We start from the raw sequence: 21,093 nt of genomic DNA on the forward strand, positions 1-21,093 counted from the left end.
AACTATTTCACATTTCCAACAAGATTGTAAGCTTCTATAACACCATTTTAAGGCTTTTGGGCTAATTTTTGAGTATGAGAACATGGGAAATAAGCTAAGGGTTTTTAGTTGATATTATATTGAAAGATTAGAAAATGGAGGATTAGGTTTCGGGTGCTCTGATGATGGTTTGATGACGGGTGAAGGTAGATTGTTATGTGAAAATAAAACTGATGAACTGTTGAGTTCGGAACTGAATTGTGAATAGACGGTGGTTGAGATGGGTCGAGGACTCTGAATGAGATGATGGATCCATGTATGCTGAAAATATTTCTGAAAACTACTGAAGTCCTGATTCATACTGAGATTATGATACACTATGTGCCCGGTAGGGACAGCGGTTCAATCCCGCCTGTCGAGGTAGTGGCTATTGAGATTATGAGACGCTATGCGCCCGGCAGGGACGGCAGTTGGATCCCGCCTGTCGAGGTAGCGGCAGTGGCGCAAGGGCGGTGGTTAGTCCCGCTTGCGTTGTGATGTGAGGTTTGAGGCAAGAGTATCCCGCTCGCATTCCTTCGGATCAATAGAGTATGTAGGCAGAAAACCCTGGACAGTGATCCGAGCACTATATCTCGGGGGTTCCCAATAATGATTCCGAAGGGAGACATATCCATGAAGATGTGTCGGGTTGGCAGTTGAACCGATAATGTGATATCACAGCCAGTAGGGCAGGCATTCATCATATGCATCTTCTACCTGTTTGTTTGCTTTGCCGACTTGTAATTGTATATCTAATTGTATAACATGTCTAATTGCTACTTGAGTTACTTGCTTTATATGCTTCTACTTGTGATTTACTTGCATTGTATATAATTGTGATTTCTACGGTGATTGAGGAGGTTTGGAAGGCGGTGGCGATGGAATCGCATGGAGGATAGGTTGGTAAAGGCTGTGTGACAGCGGTGTTTGATTAGAATAGAACTCCCTAAGATAGAGAACCCTGTTTATTTTAATGTTAAGGTCTTATATATATATATATATGTGTGTGTGTGTGTGTGTGTGTGTGTGTGTGTGTGTGTGTGTGTGTGTGTGTGTGTGTGTGTGTGTGTGTGTGTGTGTGTGTGTGTGTGTGTGTTTTATTATTTTAGTATGCCTTAAGATTGAATCTTGTGATGGATATGAAGTCTAGGATTGCCTTTGGCGTCCCGAGATTTTATATCCTACATCAATGAGCACTGTTACCATATTGAGAACCTCCAGTTCTCATACCATATTTCTGTTGTGTTTTTCAGATGCAGGTCGCAACCCACCTCGGTGAGTTGCTTGGATGGTGGCAGAAGCGGAGGATCCGAATCCTTTTTGGAGTCGTTTTAGTTTATTTTGTATATGTCTCTCACTTTTGTATTTTGCTTTGCCTAGAGGCTTGTGTTTGAGAACAAAACTTGTATAAGCTGTTTTTACTGTCTGTTTCTGTTATGTCTGTATATAGCTAGCCAGCTTAAACTCCGCGAGCCGTGGCTAGATTCTTATGATATTCTACTATTACCTTTTGTTATATGATATCTTTATCCTGTGGCTTAAGTTAGTACGTTTTGCGCTTTTCAAACCCTGTATTTTGAGCTATATCCTTCATCAGACTTTTAGATTATATTAATCTCTTCTATATATTATAAGTATGAGCTTAGAACGGTCGTAACCTTTGATTAACCTTTGCTTTACGACACGAGGCAAAGCTTAGGCTAATTAGGGTGTTACATCGGGCCTATTTGTTAGACCCGAACCTGGCCATAGACCCGATGAAACCTACACACTTTCGGGCCACGATTATACTGGGTAAAAACCGAGCCATTAACATTACCTTCTTGTAAGCTAGCATGTGAAAATATCCAAATTTCCATGACTCCAACCATTATTTGACATGGTAAAATTCATTTAGAAAAATATAATAAGAACCAACCCTTCCCTAAAATTAAAGCACAACCACAATCAATACTAATATTGTCTAATAACACTAAATATTTAAATCAATACAAATAACACAATATTATACATTAGTCTAAAGTCTTATGCATTTTAAACATAAAACATTAACTTATAGTCTTATAAGGACTAATAGCACAAAATATTAAGGTTTACAATACTTAAATTTCACATAAAAATAACCATCATCAATCACTAATAACACAAAATATTAATTGTGTATGATGACCGGGTTATCGGCCGAGTTCGGGTGACTCGAGCTATGACTCGGACCCGACCCAAAATAATGATCGGGTCTATTTTTGAGACCCTTACCCAACCCTAAATTCGGTGAAATCACACCAAATTAGCCCCTAAAAGGTTCGGGACCGATCCGAATCTTCAGAGCGGGCCGGGCCATGAACACCCCTAAAAAATATAGATGGAAGTTCCAGGTGAATTTAATAATGGCAACAAGACTAAATAAAATTTATAACGATAGAGGCGATGCAGTCGAAAGTGTAAAAAAAAATCTCAAAAAGAAAATTATAGCAACATGTATAAAATAAAGGGGTTATGCTACGTGTATACTAAAATCAACCACTAAAGTCAGTCACCAGTATAAAATACATGTTGAAATATAAATACACTATGAAAATAAATTAAACCACACATATATTTATACACAAATACATTAGTGGCTGATTTTAGTGACTGATTTTGGTGTACAAATAGCATTTCTCAAAATAAAGAGAAGCAGCAAAAATGAATGAAATTATAAAAAAATAGAATAAAAAAGATATATTCTTTATGATTAAAAAACCTATAATAGAATAATTAGAATGACACGAAACTGCGAGTACAGTACTTTCAAGCATATTCAGAACACGATACAAATAAAGATTAACATAAAACTAAACAAAATATAATTCAAATGAATATCTTAAAATATAATAAGATCCATAAAAAATTATTTATCACCACTGATTAAATATTTGTTGGCTTCTAATTTTTCTTTTCTTCATTTTGTATATGGTCCCGAAAATCAACCTTTTAGCATAGTCGTTATCTAGTTTAACTGTTTAAGACGTTATAAAAACTTATTTAAATAATTATTTCATATAAAAAACTGTTCAGAAGATAAATAAGGAGAATAAAAAAAAGGTGAAAAATTAAAAAAGAAGATTGTGAGAATAAATAGTTGAATAGAAGTTATGAGTGAAGTTTTTGTAACTGTTAATGAAATAAATAACTATAAAATAATTTTAAATTATATTAGTAGAATTAAAATAAGAAATAAAAAAGTGGACACTAAACTCTATATATTGACATTATATATTGATATAGATATAGATATAGATATAGATATAGATAAATACAAGACTGAAATGTAGTTATTTTAAAAACATTGCAGTAGAGTAATTTTAACTTGTACTTTATTTATTTATCTATCTAATTTACCAAAAACTTATTATAAAAAATAGAGTATTGTTCTAAATATAAGATTAAAAGTCTAAACGGTCTGAATTTTTAAAAATATAAATTATTACTATATCATTTAAATATTAGAAAAATTTATTATGTTTTATTTTAAAACTAGTAATTTAGTTTTATATTATAGACATAGTAATGTTTTGCAAACTGGACCGGTTCAACAGCGAACCGACAACATTAACGGTTTCGTCAGGTACATAAAACCATTGTTTAGAAAATCGGTGAGAAACTGTGAACCGGCCTAGAACCATCCGGTCGGACCGAACCGGAACCCGCCCGGTTTACACAAAAACGGAAGCCCCTTCGTTTCTTTCTTCCACTCTCCCTTTCTTTCATTCAGGAAGAAATCCCACAAACCCAGCCAAAAAACTTAGCACTGTAAGCCTACACCACCGCCGCAAGGAGTGGCATACTGCCGCCGTTCGTCGCACTCAAAGTTCGCCATCCGTCCGTCTATCTAGCTTCCCTCGTGCTCCAAGACTTCAACCCCTGTTCGCTGTCATCGATTGCGGCTGCTTCCTCGAGCTCGGCGTCGGTCGTCTTTGTCTGCTCAGCCGCGCTTCCGTCGCCGTTCACGTTCGCGTCTTCGTTCAGCTGTCGTCTTCGTCCGCGTTCTTCGCCGTTCACGTTCGCTCGGCGTTCACCGTTCGCGTTCACTCGCCGTTCACCGTTCGAGTTCGCATTTGCGTTCGTCCGGAAGCCACGTTGCTCTGCTTCAAACTCTGCGACCAACCCGCGCGCTCCACCTAGCCGTCGAACTGCTCTCTTTTGTCGCCTCCGTGAGTTCCCTAAACCCGCCACCAGACAATGCACTCACACAACAACACTCTGCTTCAAACTCTGCAACTTCTGATTTTTATTACAATAAGCAACTATTTGATTTGGTAGTGGTTTGGATTTTTTCATAGACTGAATTAAAGCTTACAATAGTTATGTTCTCTTCTCTATCACATTGATATTAAGCTTTGAATTCCCTTATTTCGTTTTAATTTTACCGCACTCAACATGTTTGAGGAAATGCTTTAACCATATTTCTGGTTGGTTTTATAATTTCTAGCTTTTAGAAGCTTAGTAAGATGATTGCATGTGAAATTAGAATAATTGGATCTTAGTAATTAAAAAATTTTAGCTGCACAGATAGCATCTTTACAGAAAACATATTAGCATGATGATTCCACTTGCATTAGTGTTCTTCTGGTAAATTTTAACTGTTATTGTGAACTTGTTAATTTGCTAATTGTTCTTGTGTTGTTGTTCTGTTGTTCTTCTGTTACTCTTATTTTTTTTGTTTTTGTTGTGATTTTCTGTTCTTGATTTAAGCTGTGATTGAAGGTTCTTTGGTTTGGGTATTCACCTTCCTGTAAGCTTAGCTTTTAATTCTGAGTATACACGTATCAAATCATTGTTTTCAGCAATGGTGATTTTTAGATTTTTTTTTGAGTTGCTTTGTTTTAAATGTTCCTATTGTTGTTGTGTTTTTGCTGTGATTTAAATGTTCTTTTGATTCTTTTTTTTTTCGAATGCCTAGTCAGAACTTGGTTGATTGGTATTACTGCTTTACTGTCTGTTTCTGTAGTTAAATTTTATTAAAGTTTCTTGAATTTGCACTCTGTAGTTAAATTTTATTAAAGTTTCTTGAATTTGCACTGCCTATGTTACTGATTCACTATTCCTTCATTGCCTTTTTTTGTTGTTAATTATTGTGATGAACTTTCTTAAAATTGGGTTGAAAACTGATAATCTTTCTTCATTTTTCACTGTTCTAACTTCTGTTCTTATTAAAAAATTTGCAATTGGTAATCTTTTGATTTATTATATGCTTCATGTTTTCATTGTTCTCTTCTTATGAAGAAAAAACGTGCAATTAGTGATTGTATGTTTCATGTTTTGATTGTTCTGTTATATAAAAAAAATTCTGTTTTCATTGTTTTTGTTCATTGTTTGGTTGCACTGTCCCTGTTCTTGATCTCCGCCGACTTGCCACCCGTCCTCCGCGTTGGATCCTTTTTGTTTCAGGCTTTGTTGTGTTTTGGTTTCAGCCTCTGTTGTGTGTTTATTGTGCAATACTATCATTTTTTGTTTTATTTTTTGACTTAGCTATATTAAGACAATATTCTCTATCTTTAACTTGTACATTGTAATTCAATCTAGCTATTTTTAATGGAAGTATAACTATATTAATTGTCAACAAATTTTCAGGAAGTTATTGCATATTTTGATGATTAATTACATTTAGTTAGTGATATTTTATGTAAGATTTTAAATTTTAAAAATATTTAGAATGTTTATTTATAATTTATTTATTATTTTATTATGAAACGATTTTTCTGGTTAAATTACAGTTAGACCAGTTAAATTAATAAACTAATAAACCAGTAATTAAAAAGGTTTAATAATCGGTCTGATTTTCAGAACAGTATACGGATAAAAAAGAAAATCAATCATCATATAAAAATACGTATTTAGTACTTATGAAAAAGTTTAACTTCAATATTGTTAAATTATTTTAACGTGAAATGTTTTTTTTGATAGTTGTTTATTTTATTAGAAAAATATATAAAACTATATATACCAATATACATAAAAACGTGGTTATTAATTTTTTGTTTTAACGAAAGAACTTTTATTTAATTTTTAAAAAAATACTATGAGATGATCAGAATTTAATATTTTTTATTATTATTTAATTATTAACTCAATTGATATAATTATTTTATACTTTAAATATTGATAATTAACTAATAATTAAAAATAATAAATTTTAATGATTTTTTAATATTTTAATAAATTTAATATATGGTTAGTATAAGTAACTTTTATATTTTTTATTTTATTAAATCGACGTTATCTTTAAAAAGGATAAAATCAAAATATAATTTTATTTTTTCATAATATATTTTTGTGGCCAAAGCCCAAAACTGAAGGGTAATTTAGTCAAATAAATATTTACAGGGAAATAAGAAGGCAGCGGGAATGATAGAGCGGACCCGGCAACTAACTCGCAACAGTGCTGCTCTCTGAATCTTCCTTCCGACGTCGTTGCACCACCGCACCATCTCAACGCCGCCACCGCAAGGTTGCCAATTTGTCGCGGCTTCCGGCGGCAGCTGTAGCATCCGCACATAAGTCTCTATAACTATAACAAATATCAGGCAGCCATGGAGGTTCAGGTTCAGGGGCAGGCCGGGCAGGTTCAAGGGCAAGGGCAGGGGCAGGGGCAAGGGCAGGGGCAGGGGCAAGGGCAGGGTCAGGGTCAGGGAGAGAGGCTGAATCAGGCAGTACAGCAGCAGCTGAACCTGGAGCAAGTGAAGACACGCGCCATCAGCCTCTTCAAAGCCATCTCTCGCATCCTCGAAGATTTCGACGCCTACGCTCGCACCAATACTACCCCCAAGTGGTCAGTCTTCTAATCAATTCATTACTAATGAATCATTAGTTCTTGTCGCTTTGATTCATTCAACAAATTCTCCGCCAGAATAGCCTGTAATTTTCTGAGTAGCTTGGATAAACTTCACTGAAATTGAAATGAATTAATAAATGATTCGTTTCGACAATATAATCTTTTCGAGGCAATTTTCTTGGTGGTTTGTAAAGGGGAGCAGTTATTGAGGTATATCGAGTGAATTTCTGCTTTATCTATGGGTAAATTCTGTGAGCGATATGATTTTTCATGGATGATTTGGGTACTTCAGTCAAATTGAAAGGGATTGATGAATGATTAGTTCTTAGTTCTTAATTTGAGCCTTTCTTGTATGCATAGGCAAGACATTCTGGGGCAGTACTCCATGGTTAACCTTGAGCTCTTCAACATCGTTGACGAAATCAAGAAAGTCTCCAAGGCTTTTCTAGTCTATCCCAAGAATGTTAATGCTGAAAATGCAACTAGTATGCTCTCAATCCTCCCTTCCCTTATTCTGTTGCTATTCTTATTGTTGAATTCAATGAATTCTTTGATTTCATTCAGTACTTCCTGTTATGCTTTCGTCCAAACTACTCCCTGAAATGGAGACGGAAGATAGCTCCAAGAGAGATCAATTGCTTCAGGGGATGCAAAACCTCCCCATACCTACTCAAATTGAAAAGCTCAAGGTTATTCCCATGACCATTCACTTGATGGATTGAGTTTACCTTGCCATTGCCATATCTTTTGATTCTAGATTCTTTTTACAGGCTAGAATTGATATGATTGCAGCGGCCTGTGAAGGTGCCGAGAAAGTCTTGGCAGACACTCGCAAAGCCTATTGCTTTGGAACTCGCCAGGGCCCAACTATTACCCCAACTTTAGACAAGGGTCAGGCCGCCAAAATTCAAGAGCAAGAAAATCTACTCCGGGCTGCTGTCAATACTGGTGAGGGCTTTATCCAAACTGTATCTCTATGATGTTTGCTTATGCTTATTTCTTAGTTTTGATATTTTTATACAGTAAAAACATGCTTTAGCTTCCAGGGGTGATGTATAAAATGGTTTAATCTGGGAATAAATTGTTGCACCGCCAGAATATATTATTAAGGCATGGGGCTCTTGTTGCATTAACTACAGCACCTTCATTGTAACTTCTGTCAAAACATTTTTGACATTCTAACGAAGTACAGCATTCAACTTTGGATCGGTAGCATTTTTTAATTCTAAAAGAAACTGGAGGTTGTTCAGTCCGCATATCTTTATCTCTGATTCCAAAATTTCTTTCATAAGGGTAGTCCTGTTATTGTACGCTTGTAGCATTAGACTTGATGTAATTTATATGGACTAGTGCACAATAAGATGTTTTGACTAGTGGATTGTGGAGAAAGCAGTTGTTTGTGGAAAATATACACTTTCATATTAAAGATTCTCCTCATATGCATGTTCTTTAATTTCACGATGATCATTTGGATGGAATGGTTTTTCATGCAGGATTACGGATACCTCCAGATCAGAGACAGATTACTCCGGCACTTCCAATGCATTTGGCAGAAGCATTTACTCCTAATGAGGGTGCACAATCTTTTCCTGATGCATCTAACAACAGTTAGTCACTTTGAACTCACCTTTTGATTTTATCATTCTAGCACTGAGTGACATTTATTATTTACAGGTATGTATATGAAGAATACCCCGCTGTCATCAAACAGCATGGGCGGTCAGAATCCAATGGTACAGGTTAGCCATTGTCATTTCTTGAAAGTTTCATGTTCTGATGTTTATTTGTAGTCTGTTATCTTTTTCACTTTTTGTAGTCAATATTATATACAAAGGGGATCCATGAGTACTTACTATCTTGGTTTTTGTTGCTTTAGCCATATTTTGTTTTTCTTTTTTTTTTTTTTCTTTTCTCCTTTTAAAGTTAAACTGTTGAAGTATATTAGAATTTATTGGACTTCAGAACTAACAAAATTCGGGCTGTGTGTTTGATTCCCCAATTAACCTTCTCTATCCAATCTGTTGTATATTTCCTATCATCTATGCTCCTTGTTGCTATGTTAAGAGAATTATTGACCTCATTCTTTTGGTTTGGAATTTTGAACAATATGCATTTTTCGTTTATTTGTTTGTTTCGGGGGTATGTTTTTGGGGTATCTTAACTAACATTATCAGTGTAGGCCTCAGGATCTCAACTTTTGGGAAGATCTGCGGCTTCTCCATCTGCTGCAACCAGCGCCACTTCTTTTGACAACACTACAGCATCACCGTTACCATATGCCAATTCACCCAGGTCTTCCGCAAGTATGATGAATGCACCATCCCCTCAGCAGCAAACCCAACAACAGCAGCAGCAGCAACAATCACCAGTGCAGGCCCAACAACGGCAGAAACTGATGCAGTTACCTCAACAGCAGCAACAGCAACTTCTTGCCCAGCAGCAACAGTTCAGGCAATCTGCAATGCAAGGACTGGGACAGGTAAAAATTTGCAAGCTATGTACTCTTCATGGGGTTTGTATATCATTGAGTAGGCTCAAGCGACTAGGTTATATGAATCGTACATACAAAAGGTTTATATAGTCTGTTTATCTTTTTGTGAACGAGCAACTCACTCTGGGCACGTCTATATGGCTGTTTTCAATAATTATCTTTGTTCTATCAAAGGGATAGTGTATTTGTGGAAGTGAGATTGGACCTTTTGGCTGGTATGCGTTAGAATCGGTCCCTTGGCTGGCCTAGTCATGGCTTGAGAATTGATGTGTTATAAACTTGCTTAGAAACTTATGATTGGTACCAAATCGGTTACATTGTGTGATCAAGCCATATGATTTTAATAACCAAATTATTATGCTTCTCTTTTTTTCATTGGTAGTAACACGCTTCACTTTCCTCCTCAGTTGCATGGACAACATCAGATGCAATTTTCTCAATCACTTGGGCATCAGCAATTTCAGGGTAGGCAGCTTGCTTCAGGACATGTTCAACACGGCATTGGTCAAAGCCAATTAACTCAAGGAAATCAAATTACTCGTTTAGGACAGTTTTCTGGGGCTGCTAATAGTGCGTTATTCAGTGCTGCTCAAACAACACCTAATACCCAAATGGTACATTACTTATTTAATATAGTTTAATCAAACAACACACTTTTTTTCCCCTTTACTATGACTACCAGTTTTTACCTATCATGAACAGCTAATGGGAGGAGTTAGAATAGTTCAATTCATTGTATTATTTTGACAATCTGATTGTGCTATATTTGCTTTTGACAACCCTAAAAGTGATAATAAACTAAAAGAAAGATATAAGAAAAACTTTGAAGGAAGGCTGTCTTTTGGAGTCCGAAGCATAATCATTACTTTTGCTTCGTTGTGTTCCTTGCCCATCTTTTGTTTTTTGGGGTGAAGTATTTTTTGTTGTTATCTCCATTATTTTTCCTTTGGAAAATGGGGAGGGAAAGTCTAGTTATGTGTACTTGTTTTACGATGTGTTATTGAATTATTTCAGCATTGCACATTGTTGCCGGTTCATAGACTAGGTGTGGTTTTCAAAAGTTTTTGCACTCCAAACATAATCAGCCATTTTAGTTTTGTTACAATAAGCATGTACGGTTAGGATAATTTATGTCACTTTTAAGTATAGTTAAAATTCGCAATAAATTTATATAAAATGTCATTATTATTTCACCTGTTGAGTTGAAATATAATAATCTATCATGTAGATCATTTTTCTCCCAATTTTTTATTTTTTAAATGAACTTAAATAAAAATGTGATCATATAGCTCTTATTTTGTACCTTGTTAACATGTATGTACATTTGAATCTATAAAACAAATTTATCTAATAATTTCTTTGAAATTGGATCACCTTATTCATATGGGGCTATGGAAAAGTTTTCCTTTTTTTTCTTTCAATAGTGTTTCTCTTAGGTAGTGGGATCGGATGGCTTCTTGTGTTAGGAAGATGGTGTTGTGATCTACTCATTTTTGTTCAAAATGGAATTATTGGAGATATAGAGTCTCTGATTGGTTAGTAGCAGTTATCACAATATAAAATTAACAATATAACCCAAATTGGTTTTCTATTGCCATGTTTCTTTCGTGTACCCTTACTGTTAATGCGCTTTTCTTCTGCAATGATAGCTTCTACAATGGTTTCTTTTGTTACCACCCTTACTGTTAATGTACTTTTCTTCTGCAATAATTGCTTTTTTGACGTTTTCCTCCCCTTTCAGATTCCAAACATTTCGGCCACTATGTCCTCACGGATGCAGGTTTGTCTGTTTTCTCTAAATGCATTTTTCCTAATAGATCTTGGTTAAGTTAAAATTTTGTTTGGCTGATATGAAAGAAATGAAGTTGAAGAAATTGAAAATCCATAATGTATTGTGATTTGTTAATTGCATGCTTTAGTGCTTAGGTTGTGTTTGATTAGTGTCTCAATATAAATGATAGAATTAGGACACAATAGATAGAAAAGTTGTATCTGTCCCCATCCCATTGTTCTTGGATTTTTTTTTTTTTTTTAAAACAAGTTTTGTAACACAATTTTCATCATCAAAGCATTGCATTCATTTTGTATAACAATTTTATTTTACTTTTTTTCTATCACTTTGTATTTCTTAACTACTTAGAATATATATAGTTGCTCAGCTTTACTTGCTTGATTAACCTTATCACAAGAGAATCACATTTCAAACTTGTACTCTACATTTTCAGTTTGGATTACCCGGAAACAACCCTCAGCGAAGTCATGCGACACAAATGTTGGGTGATCAAAGTATGAATTTATTCCTTAATATCTTTGCATTTAGAGTAGTGATAATAAGAATCTTGGTACTCAGTCATCTCACCATCATAAGATGAAGTGTGACTTCCACTTCAAGTATGCGTGGACCACACATTACTCGATGGTGAAGATTCACAAATGTTTCTCGTAATTTATTTTATCATTAGTTAGTTACGGAATCTTAGAGCAACGATTGAGTTATCTCTGTGTGACCTCAAGGCACAGGTTCAAGCTATGGAAACAGCCATTGATGTAATTATCACGTTAGGTTACATAAACACCCTTTGAGTGCGGCCCTTCCTTGGATCCTACGTTGACACGGGATGCTTATTCACCGAGCTGCTTTTTAGTTACGGAACCTTCTGTGTTTGGATTTAGGGTTTAAGGACCTTATAAAATTACCTGGTACAGATGTACCGTATGTTGTTTGTGACTGAGATTTTGCGAATTTATGAAGCTTATGGTTAGATCTTAGCTGTTTATTATGAAACGAGCATCGGTAGCGAAGGAAATTCCATATACTTTGTACTGACGAAATCCGGGGATTTAATTTGCAGTGTTTAACCTCGGAAGTGGCAATCCTGGTGGTATGATGTCCATACAACAACAGCAGCAACTTGGATCGCAAGGCGCATTTGGTGGCATGGCGTCAAATGCTCAGAATCTCCAATCCAATATGGTGACGCTTCAGAACTCGCAACAGAATCATCCCAATTTCAACCAACAGAGACAGCAAAATCCACAACAGTGATACTTTTTTTGTTACCCAAATGTATAATGCCACAAGTTTCGACCTAAATTGGAACCCATGATCACTAACAATTCTCCCTTTCTAGAGTTTATACTAATTTTGAGTTTCAAAATCATTGATGTAATAAAATTCATTGCATTGTCATCCGTTTATATTTGATTTCACCCTGCTAAAATGTTGGTAATGTGTGAGAGGATATTTAAGTGTTTCCGAAAATTTGATTGTACTTGAGTAATCCCTTGTAGGCATTTTCAAATATATTTTATTCATATTGATGGTGTTGATTCAATTAACCTAAACCGAATCTACCATTATTTGCCACAGCTACTCCTTGAAACTTTAATTGAGATGCAAAAATCTTGAGTGGTATCTATTTATCTACAATTCAGGAATTTATTCTTAGAGTGCTTATAAATGAACAAGTTTTGCCAAATTTATAGGAATAAAAAAATGTATATAAAAAGAAAAAACAGGTCTAGTGCCTTCATTTTACTCTCCTCTCTTGTTTCCGTTGAAAATTAAAGATGGATTTTTTCATGGTGAATCCACGGCACTTCAAGATTTCTGATATAGCATTGATCAATGATGGGTGTGAACAAACTAATGGGGTCTTTGAGAAATTAATTTATTTGATAAAAAAATGTGTTCTTCATGCTCTATCTATTGGTCCAATCCCAATCCATGTTGCATTCATCATGGATGGGAATCGTAGGTATGCTAAAAAGAACAACTTGGTTGAAGGCTCCGGTTACAAAGCTGGATTCTTTTCTCTCATTTCAATGCTCAATCTTTGTTATGAGTTAGGTGTAAGATATGTAACAATCTTTGCATTCAGCATTGATAATTTCAAGAGGTGTCCTGAGGAAACAAGGTTCCTAATGGACCTTATGAAGGAGAAGATCGAATCGTTGATCATGGACGAAAACAACGAAAGTATCAACATCGCGAATCGGTTCGGCATGAGAGTTCATTTTGTAGGAGACCTAAAACTTCTTGATAAGCCTCTAAGGTTGGCAGCAAAAAGGATCATGGAAGCAACTGTTAATAACTCTAGAGTTGTGCTTTCTATTTGTGTTGCATATAATTCCACCCTAGAGATTTTGCATTCCCTAGAGGAATGTTGTGAAGAAAAATGTGATGAGATTAGGGTTTTGGATGAAAGTGGTTCAGGGTATGGATTAATTAAGATTAGGAGGGATTATTTGAAGGAATATGATGATTCAATGTGTTTGATAAATTTGGAAGATGTTGAGAGGAACATGTATATGGCAATTGCCCCATGCCCTAATATCTTGATTAGGACTTCAGGGGAGAATAGATTAAGCAATTTTCTTTTGTGGCAAAGCACATTTTGTTACTTGTATTCACCATTTGTTCTTTGGCCAGATTTTGGATTTTGGCATTTTGTTTGGGCTATTTTGAACTACCAAAGGAGTTGCTTTTATTTGGACAAGAAAAGAAAACAATTATAGTTATTTTGATTTATCTCATTAACATAGTTTCTACATCTTTATAAACAGTAATGGTAGAGAGACAAAAAAAAAAAAACAGCTAGAATTTGTCTTATTTAATATTTATTAATTATTGTAATAATTAATGAATACTAAATAAGGCACTCTAATTGTTTTTGGCTAATTCTTTTGGTTAATAAACATTTTTGCCTTTATAAATAATTTTTTTTGTATTATTATTTTCTTTTAGCATAGTAAAAGCTAAAAAAAGTCAAGAAGCAAAGAAAATTGTTGGTGAAAAAAAAAAAACAGCACAAATTATGCCATGAATAAACTAATGCAAATGAAATAATAGTGTACTGTGGGACAATTAACAAATCCTAATTACGTGTTTAGCCTCAATAAGCTATTATAAAAATAAAAATGATAAAATTATCGGGTACCACACACTCATACTAACAAAAAATTTACAAATAATACATATTATGTAGTTTTTATGTAAAATAATTTGACATATTTATTTAATTACGTATGTTCATATTTGACAAAATAATTATTCAAAAGTTTAGAGGCTTAATTGTTAATTTACTCTTGAAAAAAAAAAGCTTTCCTCTTCTGCAATTCGAAACACTGAAGTAGAGTGCAGACTCTAGTTTTATCCAAGGTTTTGAAAATTGAACTAGTCATCAAACCACTTTAATTATTGGTTTATTAGTTTATAGGTTTAACCGATTTGATTGTAATTGAATCGAAAAAACTGTTTTATAATAAAATAATAAATAAAGGAAAAGTATAGGTAGACAATAAAAATACTAAACAATGTGAACAATAGATATATCGGATGTTCATTTCACTAGGTGTACGGATGATTATTTTAATATTAAGATTTAGATGAAAAATTTAGAGGTGTAGTGTGTTTTTATTTGATTGGTGGTTATTCATGTTGTTCAAGATGGTTATTGTTTACCTAACACTCCCCATAAATAAAATATAAATAAATACATTAAAGTATAATTATAGTCTAATATAAACCTTAAAATATTATCTAAATTAAAAGTATTACATAGACCGAAATATTATGATCACATTCAAATACAAACTCAAAAGTCAAATAACAAAAATAACCAATCAAACATAAAATGCCAACATCCAACTAATCCAAATTTGTCATCGATCATCAAAATCCGTCATAACTTACTGCAGATTTGCTTCGTTGATATCTTCACTTTCATTTCCACTATTTAGACCAGAAAAAATTAAGTGATGTAGCATAAAATATACTACTACTACCACCACCTTAATTTAAATCAGCATCAATTTCATCTAACAAAATATATAACACATTATCAATAAATTAAAGATTAAAACTATTGTAAAAGATTCATGATGCACTTGCATCATCCAATTTAGGCCAAATTAAAGTCTTCACAGCAATTTATTCAAGCCTACTTGAAAGTTCATACCCACCTAGTGATGGAGTTTTCAGTGAAGTGCTACTGCTTACATGCAAAAAATTATTAATTTCTTAGTCCCAAATGGGTCACCACTTCTTGCTAATATATATTCCTATTTTGCTTATGCTAATGATCAAACAAATATACAATTAGAATATGCTATTTTTACTCAACAAGGTAACAATGATGTTGGGTACGATGAGAATCAGAGTCCAGGTGCAGAAACTGAGAGGCATTTTGCCATTTTGGCCTTTACCATGCCGATAAATCAGCCAAATTCAACCTTAATTTCAAGTGAACTAATTATTAGTACTACTAATATCTAATAATAGCTATATATGCAACCAGCCACATTACTCAACCAGCCATTTTAATCCAATAATCTCAAGTTCTCAACAAACAACATCTAAAATTATTCAACTTACAACAAAATTCAATAATTCACACTTCACAGCTTAACTAACAAATTACCAATAATTATTCACAATTATTCAATAAAGTTCATAGTTCTGAATCAGTAACTTCAGTTAAATCAGTTCACACTTCACAGAAAAATATATTCAATCACTAAGTCACTTTGTCACTATATTACTATATCAGTTCACAAAACTTCACTATATCAGTAAATCATATCACTATATCAGAATTCACAGAACTTCATATAATCAAACAATTATTCAATTATAGTTAATAAAAAAATTACCTAGAGAGCATGCAAGAGACAGTGGTTACGGAAGGAGACAAAGACACCAAGAGACAGAGACAGAGACACCGAGTGATCAAAGGAGACAGAGACACCGAGAGAGACAAAGCATGCAAGAGTGGTGAAGCACAGGAGCAGACGGTGCTTTAAAGACTGCGATGGCTATTGCGCGATGGAAGGGAAGTGAGCGAGTAGACGGTGGCTGGACGGAGGTGAGGGATGTAAAACTCGGTTAATTAATGACTAATTATCCCATAAATTAAAATATATTCTAGAAATGAGAAATGAGGTTTTTATGGCTTAATGTAATAGCGAAATTTAAAACAAGAATTTTGATACAAATTTTAAAAAAATTGGCCCAAAATTGGGTATAAGGGCTTAGCCAAGCCCTCATTCATTAAAGGGTTCAGCACACTCTCTTCCCTCTCAACACACACACCAGAATAGAAAGGGAGAAAGAGGGGGGGGGGGGGGGGGGAGGACATGAAACCCTTGCTCCAAATCACTCCAATCTTCTATTGATCATAACTTTTGATCCGGAGTTCTGATTGACGCACCGTTTGCAGCTACGCGACTGCGGCGTCGAGCTCTACAAAACTCATACAATTATTCTTGAGGTAAGCCACAGCTTCTTCTTCGAATTTACATCCCTCAATTTTGAATTTCTTGGGCAAAATGTTGAAATTGTGAGCTCCTTTGTATTATAGGATCTAATTAACATGAGGGGAAGGCTTGTTCTTGCCTCCTTGGTCCTTGGATAAGGTAAGAGATCTCAAACCCTAGTGAAAATTCTAAATTAAAGCATTTGGGTATTGAGTTATTGTGTTTGGGTGTGATATTGTGGTTTAGGCATTGTATATATGTGTATTGGAACTTGATTGGTGGTTTTGAAAAGCTTTAGAGTGAAGCACCAAGCTTGGAAATCTGTTGGTGAAGCTTTGGGGACCTTGAAGGTTGAAATTAGAGGTGTTCCGGGTGGAACGGGAATTGGCCAAGGTATGGTTTCGGTTTTCTGTATCTAAAATGTAATGTGGTTTTGAAAACGTAGGCTAGTGGCCCTAGGATAAGATTTTGAGATATTGGTGTAGTTGATGGATGATATAAGTTGTGTTGTTATATATGAATTTAGTGGATTGTGAAATGTTGATGTGGTTGTTGGATGATGTGGATTAAGTTGAGATTATGTGAATGATGATTGTTTGGTTGTGAGTGTTGCTAATTTTTGAGGAGCATGTAAGAGTATGAGTAATGTGGAATTGATATGCTTAAAGTGTTGGTAAGATTGAGGCTTTTGTTGTTGAGCATGAATTGGTATGTGATAATGGTGTGTATATATAAAGTGATTGATGAACTTGAATGTGTGTATTTGGGAAATTTGAGATATGGTATATTGATCATGAATGGAATCACTGAATTGAGATTTAGTTAAATGAGGAAGAATTGGTGGGTTAATGATTGAATGAGTAGTATTTGATATTGAATGACTGAGTTTGGTTGGTTTTTGGATGAATTTGGAAGTGTATGTTTTAAAAATTGGGAGTTTGAGTTTTGGTAAAAATGAAATTTTGATGAACTTCAACAGATCATATCTTGAGCTATTGTTTTTGGAATTTGATGCTTTTTATATCAAAAGAAAGATAATTTCACAAGATTTAAAATGGTTTAAATTTGGTGGAAATCTGAATTTTGTGGAAGGAGATATGATCGTTGGAAGTTTGGACAAAAAATCTGAATTCTGCAAATTCTACAGAATTTGTGATTTCTGGTTTGTGTGTGCATGCACAGCCCTGTGCGCACGCACACCCCGTGGGATTTTGAACCTATGCGTACGCACAGACTTTTGCGTACGCACACACAGGAACAGGGCTACTGATGGGAGTGCTAGCACGCCCTGTGCGCACACTCCACCAACAAAGGTTTGCAAGCTGTGCGTACGTACAGCCCTGTGCGCACGCACACGTTGGGAATGTCATTCTGTTGATGGCGCTAGCACACCTTGTGTGCGCACTCAACAATGGAAATTTTACTTTCTGTGCATACGCACAACCCTGTGTGCACGCACACTTTCCTGAAACATTTCTGGGCGTGCGCACGCACACCCCTGTGCGTACGCACGCGACCCTGTTCTTTTTTAAAGCTTTTGTTTTCAAGTCTTTCACATTTCCAACAAGCTTGTAACCTTCCGAGATGTTGTTTTACGCTTATAAACCCCCAATTTCATCATTTAAATCTTAAATCAAAGTAAATGCCTAGTAAATGAGAGGAAGCTAGGGAAGAGGGTAACTTGTGGATGAAAAAAGGGGATGTTATGATGAGTTATGATTAATGATGATGATATGAGTTTTTGAGGAGGATGGTGGAATGCTGTATATGATATGAGCCGAATGGCTGAGTATGATACGAGCTGAATGGTGGTGTATGATGATGGTTATGGCTGATTATGAATGATGATTCGTAAGCCGGATGGCTGAGATGAATGTTAATGTATGGCTGTGATTAAATGCATATATGCTGAATTGTTGATTATTGTGATTATTGCACTCCACCTATCTGAGATACGAGTTTTCCTGAGTGAAAGTAGTGGCTAGCCACCATGTGCTCCAGGTGGAGACTTCGATACTCTGCTGACCCTATGTCGTAAGTGTGATCGGATACTGTGAAAGTTCCGGATGAGCTCGCCCCCGTAAATATATACCGGTGAGGGTGTTGGATATAAATTATGTTTATGTTGTGGATAACTCGAGTTGGGAATGCACGACAAAGGGACAGTCCAATGGTTAGCTACCAGGACTTATCGGGTTGGCTTTATAACTAACAGATGAGACTCATCAGCTACTAGGACAGGCATGCATCATATGCATTATATGTGATTTGTTTGGAATGTCTAATTGATTGCATCATTACTTGCTAATTGCCTAACTGTCCTATCTGCTTCCTACTTGTGCATTTCTTTGTTTGATATACTTATGATTGCATCTCAATTTCTGTTGGCGGTTGGGAGGTTTGCAGAATTTGGAAAGGGGATATTTAGTTAGCCTGAAGATCCTTAAGTTAGTCGCCTATTTTCATTCTCATGGTTTAGTTATATTTATATGCTTTGGTTATAAATTTGGAAGTTCTAGGATTGGCTTTGCCTTTCCCAGGACATTACATGTTAGATATTTGGGCACTGTTACCATGTTGAGAACCTCCGGTTCTCACCCATGCGGATTTTATGGTTTTCAGATGCAGGATGTGAGGCTCCTCGCTGAGGCATGCTGGAGACTACTATTTTGGCAAAGATCCTTAGCTCTCGGAATTTTATTTTGACTTATGTACTTTGTTTAGATACTTATATTCTCCACTGTATATGTATTTTGTATTAATTCCTCTTAGAGGTTATATTGGAGAAACAAGTTTTGTATCTTGTGTTTTGGACTTTATTTTGGGTAGTTCCTTTATATATGTATGTATACTTATATGCTCGGACCGGTTATCTTCGCAACCGAGTCCTGAGTCTTGATATTTGTATTTTGACACTCTCTTGTATATCTCTTCGTGTTAGCTTATTCTTCATCTATTTCGTTTACGCTATCGATTGGAGTGTTGCGCTTTTCGATTTTAATTAACTGTTTTGATTTACCCCTTTTTCTTTAAAGGCTCCTAGTTATAAACCTTTCTTATACTACTATATGTATTAAGTTTTCTTTTTAGAGGTCGTAATACCTCGCCACCTCTGTTTTATGACTTAAGCATAAGACTCTGTGTGGTAGGGTGTTACAAGGGACAACCAGGAGCTCGATGAGATTGAAAGGAGCCCTCCCTGGACTGAGTGTGTGTGAGAGGCGCTCTGGAGTCTGGAATGCTGGATTTGGCATGAGAGGATGCAGTTAGGGCTTGCTGAGTGCCTCAGTGAGTGAAACGGCGACGTTTGGTTTCCCATTCAAAAAACCGGTCGGGTCACGGTTTGGTTTGATCGATCGGTTCCCGACCGGTTTACCGGTTCAATTACGATTTCTGAAATCCACGATTTTGGCATATGTTCGAACCAAGGTTCTAAAAACCGAACCGGTCATCGAACCATTCTAACTACTGGTTCACTGGTTTATAGGTTCAACCAGTTCGATCGTAGTTGAACCGAAAAAACGTTTTAAAATAAAATAATAAATAAAATATAAATAAGCACATTAAAAATAATTATAGTCTAATATAAACCTTAAAATATTATCCAAATTAAAAGTACTACATAAACTAGAATATTATGATTTCATTCAAATACAAACTCAAAAGTCAAATAACAAAAACAACCAATCAAACATAAAATGCCAACATCCAACTGATCCAAGTTTGTCATCAATCATCAAAATCCGTCATAACTTGTTGCAGATTTGCTTCGTTGATATCTTCACCTTCATTTCTACTACTTGGACCAGAAAAATCAAGTGGTGTAGCATAAAATATATTACTACTACCACCATCTTGATCTAAATCAGCATCAATCTCATCTAACAAAATATATAACATATTATCAATAAATTAAAGATTAAAGCTATTGTAAAACATTTATGATGCACTTGCATCATTCAATTTACGCCAAACTAAAGTCTTCACAGCAATTGATTCAAGCCTACTTGAAAATTCATACCCACCTAGTGATGGAGTTTTCAATGAAGCTACTACTGCTTACATGCAAAAAATTATTAATTTCTTAGTCCCAAATGGGTCACCACTTCTTGCTAATATATATCCCTATTTTGCTTGTGCTAGTGATCAAACAAATATATAATTAGAATATGCTATTTTTAGTCAACAAGGTAACCATGATGTTGGATACGATGAGAATCAGAGGCCAGGTGCAGAAACTGAGAGGCATTTTGCCATTTTGGTCTTTCTCATGCCGGTAAATTAGCCAAATTCAACCTTAATTTCAAGAGAACAAATTATTAGTACTAATACCTAATAATAGCTATATATGCAACCAGACACATTACTCAACATCCAAAATTCACATTACTCAACCAGCCATTCCAACCCAATAATCTCAAGTTCTCAACAAACAACATCTAAAATTATTCAACATACAAAAAATTCAGTAGTTCACACTTCACAGCTTAACTAACAAATTATCAATAATTAT

At 35.1% G+C, this 21,093-nt stretch overlaps 2 protein-coding genes across 3 annotated transcripts; both read left to right on the forward strand.

Annotated features, from left to right (window-relative positions):
- Nucleotides 1-3,780: 3,780 nt before the first annotated feature.
- Nucleotides 3,781-12,668, forward strand: LOC130962286 (mediator of RNA polymerase II transcription subunit 8). Of its 2 annotated transcripts, none has more exons than XM_057888482.1 (12): nucleotides 3,781-4,211; nucleotides 6,385-6,829; nucleotides 7,193-7,317; nucleotides 7,397-7,521; nucleotides 7,603-7,780; nucleotides 8,326-8,439; nucleotides 8,507-8,571; nucleotides 9,012-9,311; nucleotides 9,731-9,937; nucleotides 11,065-11,103; nucleotides 11,549-11,609; nucleotides 12,176-12,668. In XM_057888482.1, exons 2-12 carry the CDS (start codon nucleotides 6,591-6,593, stop codon nucleotides 12,367-12,369), a joined length of 1,647 nt encoding a protein of 548 aa, XP_057744465.1. In that variant the 5' UTR covers nucleotides 3,781-4,211; nucleotides 6,385-6,590; the 3' UTR covers nucleotides 12,370-12,668. The 2 variants fall into 2 exon arrangements, with proteins under 2 accessions (XP_057744465.1, XP_057744466.1); XM_057888483.1 differs by having other exon boundaries at nucleotides 8,326-8,406.
- A 225-nt stretch (nucleotides 12,669-12,893) lies between these two features.
- LOC130962637 (dehydrodolichyl diphosphate synthase CPT3-like) lies at nucleotides 12,894-13,841 on the forward strand. The gene has a single exon (XM_057888824.1). It carries the CDS (start codon nucleotides 12,894-12,896, stop codon nucleotides 13,839-13,841), a length of 948 nt encoding a protein of 315 aa, XP_057744807.1.
- Nucleotides 13,842-21,093: the final 7,252 nt, after the last annotated feature.

This window comes from Arachis stenosperma, chromosome 2 (assembly GCF_014773155.1).
Source record: "Arachis stenosperma cultivar V10309 chromosome 2, arast.V10309.gnm1.PFL2, whole genome shotgun sequence".
In the NCBI taxonomy this organism is placed as follows: domain Eukaryota; kingdom Viridiplantae; phylum Streptophyta; class Magnoliopsida; order Fabales; family Fabaceae; genus Arachis; species Arachis stenosperma.